The 16488-nt window shown below is 31.6% G+C and overlaps 1 protein-coding gene across 1 annotated transcript; it reads right to left on the bottom strand.

The window, feature by feature from the left end:
- LOC105165196 (probable beta-D-xylosidase 2) lies at positions 1086 to 7854 on the bottom strand. Its single transcript, XM_011084123.2, has 7 exons — positions 7365 to 7854; positions 6235 to 6528; positions 5553 to 5722; positions 4653 to 4750; positions 2511 to 2861; positions 2002 to 2415; positions 1086 to 1919 (listed from the first exon to the last, which is right to left on the bottom strand). Exons 1-7 carry the CDS (start codon positions 7809 to 7811, stop codon positions 1318 to 1320), a joined length of 2376 nt encoding a protein of 791 aa, XP_011082425.1. The 5' UTR covers positions 7812 to 7854; the 3' UTR covers positions 1086 to 1317.

Here is a 16488-nt window from a genome sequence, read left to right as displayed (position 1 = left end):
GGAAGACAATAAGCTGCAAAGAATGTGCGTTTGGGGAGTACAAATGGACAGCAAAGTTGACGATATAATGGATATTCTACTTTGAGAAATCAAAAATAGTGCGATGGCGTAGTGTTTATCCCTTTGACTTCAAGCTACATAATACATATCAACCATTCTCAAACAATATGAAATATATATGTGGTTTTATTTATAAGGTGTCAATCAGCATGTGCAGCACTTGTATGCGCGCCTATTCCCGCTCCCCCCAGAAAAAATTCTAACACACATTGAGTTTGGTCGAATCTAAATCAATTACATAATAAGTGAATTATATTTATCATGTAATTGATATACAATTCAAGAAAAGTGATCAATCACATACCAAACCAAACCTAATTTGAATAAAAATTTTCTCTTCCCGGGACGGGTGTACATACATTAAGGGAAAAATACAAGCAACCCCTTTGTGATATTGCAAATGAGTAAATTACCCTTTTATGAAAAAATAAATAGCGATTTACCTCCCTGTATTTTTTAAAATACAACAATTTACCCCCTTATAATTTTTAAAATGAAGCAATTTACCCCCCTATGTTTTTAAAATGAAGCAATTTACCTCCTGCAATTTACCAGGAGGTAAATTGCTTCATTTTAAAAAGTACAAGAGGGTAAATTGCTATTTTCTTTTTCATAATCAGATAATGTGCTCATTTTTAATATCACATAGGGTAAATTACTATGCACCTCATACATTAATGTGGTGAGGCCTTCTTATTTCAGCCTAGCTCTTCGTACTGCTGGATATGCTTATGGGCTGTTGAAAATGCACAATGAGAAATGACTGAAAAAGCCCAAGACCCGTTTAACATGGACTATTTAGCCCATATTCCTGGAAAGCTAAATCCAAGACAAATAACTATTCTTCGTTTCATTTCTGTTATACCCTCATCACTTTCACTTTAATGTAATTTATCCATGTAATATTTTAAATAAGCAAATTATCTTCTTATAAAAAAATATAAAAAGTTAAATTGTTATTTTAAAAAATACAGAAGATAAATTATTAATTCTTTTATAGAGATATAATTTGATCATTTGCAATATCACATGAATTCACTTGCATCTTTTCGCTTTTCAATTCATTAATCTACCCAATACAAATAAAGCACAGAATTATTAATTATAAATTCCTGCAAACAATCCTATTCTCTTTCCTAATTTGACTCTCTTCTCATGAATTCATCCTGGAAACTTGGATGGTTGAAATAATCTGTTCTATTGATGCTAAGACAGGAGCAGCTGATGAAGAGCAAAGCAGCATCCTAACCAAAAGAATCAACTTCTGATTACTCCTATAGTTTGGGCCTCAAGCGAAACAGCATGCCTAGCATCCCCAATGTGAAGTCCATGCTCTCCCATCGGAATTCGCCGAACGCCAAACCTATCCACCACACTCAGGTACTTACAAACACGAATGCTGACACCAATTCGCTGCTGCCCGCCTGCGCGGACGCTTACTTTCTCGAATGCAACCAACTGTTTCTGGGGTGCCCAATCGCCCCCTGGTGGTGACGAGAACACAAGCAGCGTGTGGGATCCGTCTCTTGAACCCGTGTTCTTCACATCCACATGTACTCTGAGTGCCAGCCTCTCACATTTAGCATGATTCACCCGGATCGACATGCTAGACACGGTGGTTGTGTTGGAATGATGGCGGCCATCCACTGGAACGGAGAACGCCTTGGGCGCATCCGCAATGGTGTGTACAAAGCTGGTGTAGCTCATTCCGTGCCCAAATGGGTACACAACCGGTCCTTTGTAGAACCGATAAGTCCTTCCAGGATAGTTTCTTGACGGATCCGCCCTCATATCCATAGTCGTCATTGGCAAGTTGTCAAGGTATTCTTGTGGGTACCAAGTCATAGGAAGCTTCCCACCTGCAGCATGATAATTGAAATGAAATATAATTCATTTTCAGCTCAGCTCTGCTCCTCAAATCAATCACTAACTAAGCTTTACCTGGATTGTGTGTTCCGAACAGGACATCAGCAATTGCAGCTCCTCCGGCTTGACCCGGATAGCCAGCCCACAGAATGGCACCGATACGTGGATCATTATGCGCGAATGAAACATCAACCGGACCACCACTCATCAAAACCAAAATGGTAGGACCCTTAGAGGCAGAGGCAACTTTAGAAATGAGCTCCTGTTGACGCCCCGGTAGCAGCAGCCCGGCCCTGTCTACGAACTCAGCCTCAATAGATTGGTCTAGTCCCATCACCAAAACGGTTGCATCCGCTTGGCGTGCAGCACCGATGGCTCCACCAAATAGTGTGTCATTAGCACAGGCGACGTCGGCACAACCAGCCTCATGAACTGTCCTCGTATACTTTCCTAGTCCTTGTAACGGAGTTGTGTATCCACATGGAACGCCTACATACATGTACATCGGATCCAAAAAGCAATGAAGCCAAAATCCAGTCCATTTTTCAATAGAATGTAGGCCTGTCCTGAGTTAAAGTGCTTACCGGCATAATTGCCGATCATTGTGAGGGTGACATCTGAATTGGGGCCAATGACAGCAATGGAAGGGTGCCGTCGTCGAGACAGAGGCAGTACAGGCCCATCATTTTTCAGTAAAACGATGCCCTGTCTAGCGGCTTCCAAGGCCAGTTCTTGGTGACTTGTGCTGCACACGTCTTTTGGGCCAAGTTTACCATAGGGCTGGGCGGATGGCTCTCCATCAAACATCCCAAGTCTCATTTGAACTGTCACGGTGTTGGCCACTGCTTCACTTACTTCTGCTTCACTTACTAGCCCTTTTTGCACTGCATTCTCAGTGTGTACAGCGAGGAAAGGCCCACAGTCCAAATCCAAACCTGAACATCATCAATCACAAACCACATCCATATTCAATGCTTGGATTTATGTATGACTATTGGCGACTATAATAAAGCACTCCTCTTTCTGCCAAAATAGCCCTATATATATATATATATATATATATATATATATGGACAATTTATAATTGCAAATACCCCTCATGTGTCGGTATTAATAATGTAGGTCCTAAATGGTGAAGTGAAAATTATTATTAATTTATATTAAAAAAATTAAAAAATATAATAAAATCTAAAGATAAGTAAAGTAAATAATTCATAAAACATATTAGTCCATAAAATATTTTAGAAGATCCTAGAACTATGAAAAAGTATTATTCATAATTCAGCGGGCATTTTGATCAATTCATCACAAAATTTAGATGAAAGCCTAACAAAAGCTTAACGGAATAGGTTCATCGTTAGATAGACATTAAAATCAAGGGCATATAATTTTATAAACAGCGACAAACACTTATAATTATATCAAATTTTAGAAAAATTAATTGTAATTTATCCAATATATACATGAGAACCAAAATATAAGGAAAAATTATAAGCGAAAAACCGTCTATATTTTTTTAAAATTTTGCATACTCTTCTCTTGCTGTTTATTCGGCTTAACGGCGTTAATTTTTTTTTGTGATTGTCCGTTATACCTTTATATATTATAAATTATTATTATTATAATAACCGTTGGATCTTCTACATCATATTGAAACCGTAAGATCAAATTAATTTTAAAAATGAACGGTCTAAATTTTATGTATTTTAAAAATATATTTTATATGTATATATATGTATGTAAATTTATCATAAATATAATATTGTATAATATATATATATATGTACTATATGTATTGTATACATATTATATATATATGCCGGTGGAGGTGGAGCGGCTGCTAGGCGACGGGGGTCGCAGCCCAGGACGTGGCTGCCTAGATCTGGGTGGGCGGCGACGAGGAGATGGGAGCATCCAAATCGATTGCAAAGAAGTGAAAAAAGGCAAAGGCGATGGTGAGGCGGAGGTCGCGAGGTGGAAGTTGAGGTGTGAGGCGCAGGGCGGGGGGACAATAATCATGTGCCTCTTTTGCTTTCTTTCTTCTTTTTCCATTTTATTTTTATAATTTTATAATTTTAATATGTGAATTAAATTAATTATGTATATTTATATTTAAATATAAATATATTAAAATCTATTTACTATAATTTATATAGATAATAAAATTTATTTACTGTATTTTATATAAATAATATAATTTCGAAATATATTCAACACAAAATAAAATTAACTAATAATATTTAGAAAAAAAAATCATGTATTTTAATTTTAAAAACTTATAAATATTAAAATAATCCTAAACATTTGATATTTTCATGTATAAAAAATGTATAATAATTTGATTTGAAGTAATAATATTTTTTACATATAAATATTTCATGAATACTAATTGTTATTTCAGTTTTTTTAAATAAAAATATGAAAAAAGTAAAGAATTAATCAAAAAATAAAGAGGGTGGTTACTTGCATAAGATAGGGGCAATTTTATCCATTCAAAATGGTCAACGGCTAAAAATAGGTCAAATTAGTATCTAACTCTCATTTTTAGCGCGTGTAAGCAATTCTCCCTCTTTTTTTATGAAAAGAAATTTTTTTTAAAAAAATTATAATTAAGAGAGTCTTTCTTTTTACTATTTAATCAACACAAACGTTTTTAACAATTATCTTATAATACAGAGGGTATTGAGCAATTTTATGAAAATATAATAAAACATTTAGTAATTAACCTGCTTTGATTACAGCCGCTGCTGCTGCTTCAGGTGATGATGTATAATGCTGATTGTTGAACAGCACGCCAACTGAATCACAATCCGACACAATATACCTGCACGTGCCAAGTTGTACTGATTGATTCTGTTAGATCCCCTTTACTTTCAAGTTCCAATTAAATGAATGATAAAAAAGTCTTGTATAATTAATCACTTATTTATTTATATATTATTGAAATATAATAATTTCTATCAAGTGTTTATTTCGATGTATCTACATGCTCTTAGTATGAAAATTATTTTTGAGCCTTTGTTTACAAAATTAATAATAAAATATTATTATTTTTATTTTATTACTGTTATTATTATTGTTGTTGTTGTTATTTATTTTTATTATTTTTTCTTACTATTATTATTATTATTATTATTATTCAGTAAAATTTCGAGAGTACAATGGTCATTCTTATTTGACGCAATATTGGGACTAATTTTGTACCACCTCCAAAGGTGGTATTAGTTATTCAGGTATAACAGTAATTAGTCTAGGGTTTTTGATTTTATACCGGACCCCCATATAATAAAATAAACACTGTATTAATTTATATTGATTTCCTATACAAGCTTATACATCAAAGTAAACGGGACCTTACTCTTTTATATATGTGTCGGTGCTTAAATAATACTCACAAAACTTTGATCAAATTGATCAGTTGAAAATGAAAATGGAAAAAATGCAATTTATCCTATTGTAATATGATAAATGAGCTAAAAAAATCAGCAAATTATAGGAAATAATTTTATTTTATTTTTTAAAATACAGAAAAATAATTTATTAATTTTTTTTCATATAATTTTTTTTTGCTCATTTTACATATTATATAACGGTAAATTGCATCGAAGTCAAAATGAAAAGCATACCCATTAAGACGCCAAGCACCGCGAACGGTTCGTCGGAGAAGTTTGGGGTCGGCACAGGTGGGAATGCCATTTACTTCATTGTAAGAGCACATCACACTTGCAACCTTACCTTCCTTTACACAACTTCTGAATGGAATGTCAAATGTATCTTTCAAATCCTGCTCCCTCACCTGCACATTATTTTTATATATTACCACATTATAACTGAAACCTTCTCCCAATTTAATATGAGAAATTGTAATTTTAGTTCAGTATATAAAAGGATTTAATGTAATATATCTTCATGTGATATTGAAAATGAACAGATTATCCTCTATAAAAAATAAATAGTAATTTACTCAATTTTGTTTTAAAAAACGAAGCAGTTTACCTCTCTGTTTAAGGAACTAAATTACTACAATTTTAAAAACATAGGAAGGTAAATTGGTATAATTTAAAAAGGAGGCTAAATTGCTATTTTATTTTTTATAAGGGGTTGTTTGCCTATTTTCATAATACAGGTAGGTAAATTGTAAGTTGCCCAAATTAACTTTTTCAGTAATTCTTTTTTCTCAATGCACGAAATTTTTCAAATTATAAAACAAAAGTATTAAAATAAATTCATATAAAATTAAAATCTCAGCCCACTTGGAAGATTAAAAATTACAAATTTTCCCATCTAATAAAGTCACCGCATTATTACCTTTGCATTGAAGTGGAATCTGTCGACGCCACCCCAGTTGTCGAGGTCATACGCCGTGTAATGCTTGCAACACGCCGCCACCTTCAGCCTATCACCACCATCGCTCCCCTGTAAACCCCTGACATATCTGGCGGCATATATACCAGCAACGACGGGATCTTCGCCGGGAGTTTCCTGTCCCCGGCCCCATCTCGGGTCCCGGAATATGTTGACGTTGGGGCTCCAATAAGTGGGAGATGAGGAGGACAAAAGTGTGTCATTCTTTGTTTCCGACCAAATATCAGTTTCTACCGTCTCATTGGTCGCAACTTGCGAATAAAAGTTGTGTAATCCAATCTATTCACTTTATCTTATGCTTTCATCAGTAAAGTGAGTTGTGTTTCTAATTAAATAATTTAATTTTTCAATAATAATGTAGGTTCGTCCCCTGTATACCAGCCCCATTCACAGAATAAAATTTATTTATTTTTTATTTAATAAAAGGTCCAAAAAAATAGTCACGGTTTCATAAAGTTCGAGACCATGGATTAAAGTTTCGTCTTATAATAGATATTTCAAGTCAATAAATTTAAAAAATTTAGTTTTGAATTTAAAGCTTATTTGGTTACAGCCTTACAGGTCTAATTGCATTTCCTTGTTTTTAAATTTAGTGTAATACATATTAATTTTTTGTAATTTAAAAAATTACATCTAATACTCATTAGGTTTGCTTTTTTATTTAACTAATAAATCTATTGATTAACCAAAACTCATCAAATTTATTGATATTAATAAAAATCGAATAAACAATTCATATTTACTACATATTGACTTATTACTGATTGATTGTAGGCAAAATAAATTTTTTTATGACCAAATTACCTCTATGCATCTTCACAGGTTAATGCATGTGAGGAGGTATATCTTCACCATTATAAGTGTAATTTGTTCATAAAAAAATAATTTGACCACAATAAATCAGTAATTAATAAGTTCATTGAATAAAAAATATGTACTAATTTGATACCACTAACAATTTTATTAATTAATCTGAATATATTTTTATTTTCAGACCAAAATCTAAGTAAAATTGAAAAAACATACTTTTTTAAAAAAAATAAAAAATAAAAACATAAATGAACAAGCCTTACTTTTCCAATCTCTTCCCACAAGGAAGCATTGAAAGAAGCGGCGGTGGTGATGACCTGTGGGAAGCTGGTGGCCCCTGGAAAATCGCCTCCAAATTTTGTGCCTGGCCCAACATTTGAAACGCCGTGAAGCGCCTCCGACCACCACTCGTAGCCCCTGATCCCCAGGCGGGGCACGCCCGCAGCATTGTTCACCAGCAGCTTAACCTTCTCCTGCAATCTCAAACGTCCCATCAAATCTTTTACTCTATCTTTTACACTTAAATCTGTTCGACAGAAGCTTAAGGTTTTGGTGGTGGAATCTGCGGGATCGCACGCGAACGGCTGCGCAGTTGCAGAGATTGCCGGTAAGAATAAGAGAAGAAGAAGAAGAAGAAGAGAGGAAGTCGGCTTTCCGATCATCCGCATTGTTTGAACAGAACGTGTAATCGATATTTCTGTTAAAAACATGATGAAGAGCAATACATATATATATGTAAGGTGTGGGGGAAATAAGGCAGAATGGAGTGAGCTTATATAGGTGAGAATTGTGAAGGTATATATGTATGGTGGGGGTGGTGAATGATGATATAGGAGAATAGGTTCAGGAATGGGGTATATGATCCATAATGTTGTTATGGGGGTTTTTGTTTTTCACTTTTTTTGGGAGGTGAAAAGATGGATGCAAGTTGCATGTAAAAGGATAAATTAAATATGGGTTAAATTACAACGAGTTTTATTAAAATTTGACATAATTATAAACATCATTTGTTGTTTGAAAAATTATTATACTTTTCACTATAAGAAATATAATACTTAATCATGATTAATAATAAATAGTTATAACAAATAATTATTGATCACGGATACTCAATTGTTGGTGACTATGGTTTCTGCGAAAGTGGTTAAAATATTTGTAATGACTAAAAACTATGAAAAATATTGTTACCATGATTTTTAACCATGACAAATAATGGTTATTTGCTATAAATTTTAGCCATAGCTGTTAACATTATAGCCACTAGTATTTTTTTTTTTCCTGGTGTCTTGATTCTAATGGTCGTTTAAATATTTGTCCAATCCATTAGTTTTGTTTAAGTTTTCATCTATCTTTTGTAGTGATGTAATTAAAAAAAATTTGTGAATTGTAAATTATAATCCTATTTATTTTGAAATTTTCAAAAAAAAAAAAATATGGGACTTAGTGGATAATTTTTTAATCCACCTCATCCAACTTTTTAACAATTTTGATTTTTTTAAAAGATAAAAAATATAATAATGGTAAAGTTGACAATTTTAAACCTCCATCCAAAGATTATATGATTTTTCAAATTTTAAGGAATATACTTTTAATTTTTTAAAAAATAAAGAGGTGCTCATAATTATGCTAAACTTTAGGGGAGTTTATTGTAATTTTTTCATTAAATATTTAATGTATATTAGAGTTTCTTGTTAAACTCTTCTATTATAGAATGGCCTTCTTTAACTATCTAGCTCATTAATTAGATGGATAATTGCACTCTTCATCCCCGAGATTTGGTGTAATTATACATATGTCCCCGTAGTTTGAAAAATTACAGTAGCACCAATGAGGTTTGCTTCCATATAACAAATAAGTCCCTTCATTAGTCCAAATTCATCTAATTTACTGATAACTAACAAAAAAAATAGAAAAAAATTTATATTTTATCCTCAATTGACTTATTATTGACTTGTAGCAGATCAAATAAATCTTTTTATGATCAAATAATCCTCATACATCTTCACGCATTAAATTTATGTGAGGAGGTATATTTTCTTTGTTTTAGAGTAGTTTAGTTTGAAAAAATTATTCGACTTGTAATAAGTTAGTTTTAAGTCAATCAAAGGTAAATAATAATTTTCATTCATCATTTTTTTGTTAATATAAGCAAATTCAGCGAATTTTGACTAATGAATGGACTTATTTGTTAGACAGATGCAAAGCTCAGGAGTGCTAGATATAATTTTCCAAACCACAAGGAGTCTACGTGTAATTACACCAAATCTCATGGATGGAAGTGTAATTATCCTTTAATTAAATTAATGAGATGTATATATATATACATACGTCCTGTGCTTAATTATGTCCCTTAAGTATAAATCTTCATTAATTCTCCAATTAAGCAAGAATATTTACTTCTTTTAAATAAAACTGTCACAGTAGCTCTGAACGTACGTACAAATACAAATTACTCGTATTGTATATATGCATTTCCGGACGCACTTAACTATAATGAATTCAGATTGAATTTTTTTATTTTATTTAAAATATATATGTTATGTGTATAAAAAATATTTTTAAATAAAATAAATAATATTATTCTAGTACACGTGATATATATCTATTAATTTAAAATTTTTTATTTTTAATTTATTTTTAAAATTACACATCTAAATTGATATTGAAGTTTTTAAATAATTTAAATAATACTTTTTTTTGAAATACATAACGATATTTCAAAATACCATACTTTGACATATTTAATATTTTAAATTTTTTATATTTTTTTGCAGTATTAACTGATATTATTCCAATATCATAGAAATTATAAATTTTTTTGTTATGGTTAATTAATAAAAAATATATTTTGACGATCATACATGTTTATTTATTGTGCATTATATAACTAAACATTCATTTTTTTTCTTCAGTATTCGATATTTTTAATAATATAACTGAAAATATTTATAAAAATTTATGAAATATACTAATTGGCATTGAAACAAAATTTATTAGTTTATAAGAAAAAATAATTATTATAGCAGCTGAACTAGTACTAGCTAAAACCTCAAAAACTAGAGCTAGACGAGCTAAGGGAGCGTCAGCGTGCTTTCAGTTTCTGACTTTACAAAAGTACTTTTGATATGTTTGTAACATTATTCAGAGTTGATGTTGAAATTTTTAAATAATTGAAATAATTCAACGATAATCAAATTTACACTTTTATATATTAAATATTTTAGAACTTATATGTTTTGTTTGCTATATTATATAATTAAATTGTTCCTGCATCATTAAAAAAATATAAACTAAATGGCTATGATTAATTAATAATTTTTTTTTTTTGCAATCATACAAGTTTAATTATTATGTATGAATCAACAATTATATTACTTAGTGGGAGTTTTATTAAATTACATATTCACTTTTGCCATTAATATTTTAAACAATTAAACATAAAATATAGGAAAAAGTATTATTTTAGTCCGCTGAGTATGCCTAATTTTAATTTTAGTCCGATAACTATGTCAATTTTTATTTAGATCTAGTAACTTACGAAATTGCTTACTTTTAGTCCTGTGGCAGATTTCGGACAATTTTTTTACCCTTATGCAACTTTTCAAAGACAATTTTAGTCCATATGCACTCATAGGGGTAAAATTGTCCAAAAATCTACTAGAGGATTAAAACTAAGCAATTTCGTAAGTTACTGGACCTAAACAAAAATGGACATAGTTATCGGACTAAAATTAAAATTAGGCATACTTAGCGGACTAAAATAATATTTTTTCCTAAAATATAAAATTTATTATTTTTTTGTGAAAAAGTACTTATTATTGACCAACAACAAATGTAAATACAATAAAAAATAGAATCTTTTTTAAAAAAATAGGGACAAACTGGTTTTTAATCCATTAAGTTTATTTTAGAAGTGATTTTTTTCCGAAATACTATCCAATTTAGCTTTTGCCTATTTTTTATTTTATTTATAAACAATACTCACTTTTGATTTTGCTACAACTTTCAACTTTTTATACAAAAATCACTTTTTTTAAAAACAGAACTCATAGAACCAAATTTCGGACTATTTTATTCTTATTATAATAAAATCAATATAAGATAATTTTAGAACATGCTCACATATCGAGTATGTGTGCTTCGACCTCCAGTAGTAATTTACCCCCCTAAAATTTTGAAAATGTACATATTACCCTCCTATGAAAAAAAAAAATAACAATTTACCTCTTTGTACTTTTTAAAATGAAATAATTTACCTCTTTATATAGGAAGGTAAATTACTATTTATTTTTTCTATCATTTTTGATATTTTAAGGAAGTTGTTTACATGTTTTGCTAACGAGAATGTATTACTATTACACTGATAAGAGAGAAGAGGCTTTCGAACTTTACACAAAATTTACGCAAAAGTATGAGTCTATAAATGACTTGGCTTGTAAGTCAGACTTGAGACATACAATTGCCTGTCACCATCATTGCATCGCATAATTACTCAACTATATATACTTCAATTGTGTGTGCATTTTAGAGAGACAGAGAGAGACAATGGCTCTTTGTTATTCCTTTTCCCCTCCTATTGATTATTGTATTATGAGAGTTTTTGTGGGAATTTTTGAAAAGCGTTTTTCAAATTTGACTAGAAAACGTAGGTTTGAAAATATTAGTTTTTATTTTTGAAATTGCTAAAAACAAAATGCATTTTTAAGTCAAAAGTTTGAAACACCTTTTTAGAATTTAATTTCATTTGATTAGTTTGCGCTCATTATAATAATTAACATTGCACAACTTAACTTCGAGTTTTACTACCTCTTAACAGTAATTATATTAGGGTTATACATATTTCGCACCCCTTAAATATATTTAAATTGTATTTACCCCTTAAAATATGAAATATAACAAAAAGTTCCTCTTAATTTGGTTTTGACGGGACAAATATGCCCTTCCTGCTTATTTCTGATTTTTTTTTCATGATCTCCCTAAAGTATGTTTAATTTCGCAATAAAATTGTTTTAGTTATTTTCAATTTTTATTTGAAAAATAATATTTAAATTTTTTTCGGTTATTATAGATTATATAATATAGGAATATTTAGAAGCTAACATCTGCAACTATATTTTACAAAGTAAACTATTCATGTAAAAGGATACATATAAATATGTATATATAAATTTATTATTAATTAGAATATTAATAATTATAGTTAAAAATTATGATAAATAACTATTATTCATCATAATTAAATAAAATCGATGCAGAAAATTAGATTTTTTATCATGGAAAAAATCATTTTTTACAACTAATTAAGAGCCATGACAAATATTTTAACCATTGTTGAAAAAATTACTGTCAATAATTGTGCGTGTCCATACTCAATAACTATTAATTATAACTGCTGTAATTAGTAATGATTAAATATTGTAATTTTTATAGTGACTTCTAGGGTGAAAATATAATTAACCCTAAGTATTATTAGAAGTAAACTAATTTTGGGATGTAAAAGGTAGTTTAATTTCTTGGTGGTGGAATTGTCATGAACACACTCAAGAGCTACTAATTATATAAATAAAATATTAATCATATGTATATATATGTACTTGTCATAGCGTAAATAGCACACAAAAGATTGAGAGATTTGCTGCACAACCATTAAAATAAAATATAATATTATTGATAAAATATAAGGTGAAAATTTAAAATTATTGTTAATAATATATATTAAGTGATAATAATTTTAATTTTATCACTATATAATTATTACTGATAAGAATTGCGGGTAAAATTATTACTATAGATAATTAGTGGCAACGTAGTCGCAACACAATATAATAAATAATTGTTAGCACTAGGTTGTTATTATATATGCATCATTAATTGTCTTAAAATAATTTGTAATGATATCAAAGTTGCCAATTAGTTTTCTTTGTCGCGAATTTCTCTCTTTTTTTGGGGATACTTACATGAAAACCCCCCCTGTTATGTAAAATTAGCTGAAAACCCCTTATGTTGATGAAATAAGTAAAAATAAAATGATCCTTTATTTAATAAAATAATGCACACTATCCCTGCCGTTGTTTCCTTTAACAGCGTTTAAGTTATTGGTCTTTTGCCCGTTATACTTTTATTTAATAGCTATTGACCTTTAATAATAAAAAATCACTACAAAAAAATTGTAATTTGCAACGAATTTTTTGAAACGGCCCCTTTTGCAATTTAAGAATGGAAAATAATTGTTGATGTCACGTTTTTTGCTAGAAAAATTTCTTATGTTTGGAACGGCAAAATAGTTATAAAGGTTATTCTTAAACAGTCGTATTCGTAAAGCCGTTACAAAAATTTGACCGTTACAATTTAGAACGGCTTTTTTTCTTTTTCTTTTTTTTTTGTGAAAGCTCACCGTTCCAAAATTTGGTCCAAAGGCAATTCCAAGTATATAATTCGCATTGGCCATTACAAACACCGGTACAAAATTTTAACTCTTCTAAGTTTCCTATGATTTTTGGAACGGCCGTGTTGCGTTGTAACGACCACTGAAAAAAAAAAGATTTTTGTTCCAAAAATTTATATAAAGCCGTTACAAAACGTAATACACTTGAACAGTCCACAAATCATTCCAATAGTAATGTGGTTTTGGTATTGCAGAAACCAGGATATTAGGCCTATAAGTTGTTGAATCTGTGGTGTTGCTTGATAAATGGCACAGCTGTTCTTGTGGCTCTTCTTTAGAAAGTGAATGATTCCTTTACTGGAAGGAGACACTAGTTTTAACTTTTTGGAAGAGAGGTAAGTTTCATGAAGTAATCAAAATTCATTACAAGAATCTATGCTAACTTTGTTAAAGGTTGAGGCGTCTTGTGTGATTTATGTTTCTTGTCGCTTGGGCTTTTGCTGAAATGCCTTAGTAAATACAAAGCTAACCCAGTGCTAATTGCTTTCTGTTAACCATTCCATGTATTCATAGCATTTTGGATTTTGGTTTACTTTCTGATCTCATGTTGCTTTTGAGCAGTATGGGTAGTTGGATTATCTTGAAGGTACTTTTCTAATTCTTTTTTGTTTTTCTTTTTAAGGATTGGAGGCATATTTCTGAATTAGGTAAATTGCAGGAATTGTAGCGCATGCGAAGAAAGAGGAAGTGTAGGAAGGAGAAGAGGAAGAGGAGGAGTCACCATCATACAAATGATGATTCTGCTGATCTCCTGCATAAGAGGAAGAGCAGGAAGGCATATTCAGACTCTGATTCCAACCACAGTGCTTCAGATGATTCGCGAGTGGGTAGGGGCAAGAAGTGGTCTAAGAAGAAGAGCAGGAAATATCACCATGAAGAGGACTAGCTGCTACAGTAGGTGATATGTCTTGTGCTTTTAAGGTTCCTCTAAACTGCTGCTAAGTGTGGCCTATTGAATCTTTAATCTGGTGGTTGATGAGCTTCTTGATGAAATCCACTTTAGCTTAGTGGACAATGCATTAGTTTGATGCATTTGCTGTTTTTCAGTTTGATGTTAATGTATCATTTTAATTGCTTTGTTCTTCTGGTTGTAAGAATTCTGATATTTACAGAGTATGCTATGTGTGATTCTGACATGTGATTGGTCCTGTTATATGAAATATTGCAGTAATGCTTTGGAATTTTATTGAGTTTAAAGTTGTGTTACTTGTTGGTTGCTATTCGATGCTTTGGGGGAAGCCTGCCTGTGGGCATCAAGAAGAGCTTAACTATTGCTGCTCTTTTGAACCTAGTGCTATTATTGGAGCAAAGAAAGTTGCAGCATTTACAGTGTGTTTTATTTATGTAATTATATTAGGGCAATGATTTTTTGATTAATATTATCCATTTTTTGAATCAACCTCTTTGAAAATCATGATCTGCTGTAGCAGGTTTCTGTTGAGATCATGATGTCAAGGACTATAATTTTATATGTTCTAATCAGCTCTGCTTTTTTTTCTCAATTTTATCGACCACAAACTTGATAGGTTTATCTGAATGATAACCCCTCCTTGTTCCGCCTTTGCCATTTCCTTATCTGTGCATTTTTTTTTGTGTGTGTGTGTGGTGTGTGTGTGGGGGGGGGTGCGGGTGTGGGTGTGGGTGTTGGTGTGTGTGTTTGTGTGTGTTTGGGGGGTATGGGGGTATGTGTGTGTGTGTGTGGGTCTGTGTGTGGGTGTGGGTGTGTGTGTGTGGGGTGTGGGTGTGTGTGTGTTTGTGTGTGGGTGTGAGTGTGTGGGTGTGTGGGGTGTGTGTGTGTATGTGTGTTTGTCATAGTAGAACCTGTTTTACTTCCATTGTGAACATAGAAAAAGTGAGGTGTTGCTTTTATCTTCTACGCCAACGAATGACATCAGCGTCTTGTTACATTTGCCATTCTCCTTCAATTTTTAAGTCTTTATTTCTACCTTCACAACCCTTTTTCTCGTGCAAGATGTCATCGTAGTTTCGCGATATTATGGTGTTGTTACATTTGAATCTGTGGTGTTGCTAACGGCACAGCTGTTCCTCTGGCTCTTCTTTAGAAAGTGAATGATTCCTTTACTTGAAGGAGACACTAGCTATAACTTTTTGAAGAGATGTAAGTTTCATTAAGTAATCGAAATCCATTACAAGTTTTTATGCTAACTTTGTTAAAGGTTGATGCATCTTGTGTGATTTATGTTTCTTATCGCTTGGGCTTTTGCTGAAATGTCTTAGTAATACAAAGTTAACCCAGTGCTAATTGCTTTCTGTTAACCATCCCATGTATTCATAGCATTTTGGATTTTGGTTTTACTTTCTGATCTCATGTTGCTTTTGCGCAGTACTGGTAGTTGGATTATCTAGAAGGTACTTTTCTATTTCTTTTTTGTTTTTCTTTTTAAGGATTGAAGGCACATTTCTGAATTAGTTAAATTGCAGGAATTGAAGCGCATGCGAAGAAAGAGGAAGTGTAGGAAGGAGAAGAGGAAGAGGAGGAGTGACCATCATTCAGATGATGATTCTGTTGATCTGCTGCATAAGAGGTGGAGCAGGAAGGCATATTAAGACTCTTATTCCGACGTTAGTGCTTCAGATGATTCGCGAGTGGGTAGGGGCAAGAAGCGGTTTGAGAAGAAGAGCAGGAAACATCGCTATGAAGAGGACTAGCTACTATAGTAGGTGATATGTCATGTGCTTTTAAGGTTTTCTCTAAACTGTTGCTAAGTGTGCCCTATTCGAACATTAATCTGGTGGTTGATGAGCTTCTTGATGAAACCCACTTTAGCTTAATGGACAATGCGTTAGTTTGGTGCATTTGATGTTTTTCAGTTTGATGTTAATGTATCATTTTAATTGCTTTGTTCTTCTAGTTGTAAGAATTCTGATATTTATAGAGTATACTATGTGTGATTCTGACATGTGATTGGTCCTGTTACTTG

The sequence above is a fragment of the Sesamum indicum genome, linkage group LG6 (assembly GCF_000512975.1).
Source record: "Sesamum indicum cultivar Zhongzhi No. 13 linkage group LG6, S_indicum_v1.0, whole genome shotgun sequence".
In the NCBI taxonomy this organism is placed as follows: Eukaryota; Viridiplantae; Streptophyta; class Magnoliopsida; order Lamiales; family Pedaliaceae; genus Sesamum; species Sesamum indicum.
This window is presented reverse-complemented; position numbering and strand designations above follow the sequence as displayed.

Excerpts from the sequence above, each read along its gene's own strand:
- LOC105165196 (XM_011084123.2), bottom strand. The coding sequence starts at position 7,811 with ATGTTTTTAACAGAAATATCGATTACACGTTCTGTTCAAACAATGCGG. Across the intron at positions 5,723-6,234 it reads GATTCCACTTCAATGCAAAG|GTGAGGGAGCAGGATTTGAA; the intron begins GTAATAATGCGG and ends AATAATGTGCAG. Across the intron at positions 4,751-5,552 it reads GGTGCTTGGCGTCTTAATGG|GTATATTGTGTCGGATTGTG; the intron begins GTATGCTTTTCA and ends TGGCACGTGCAG.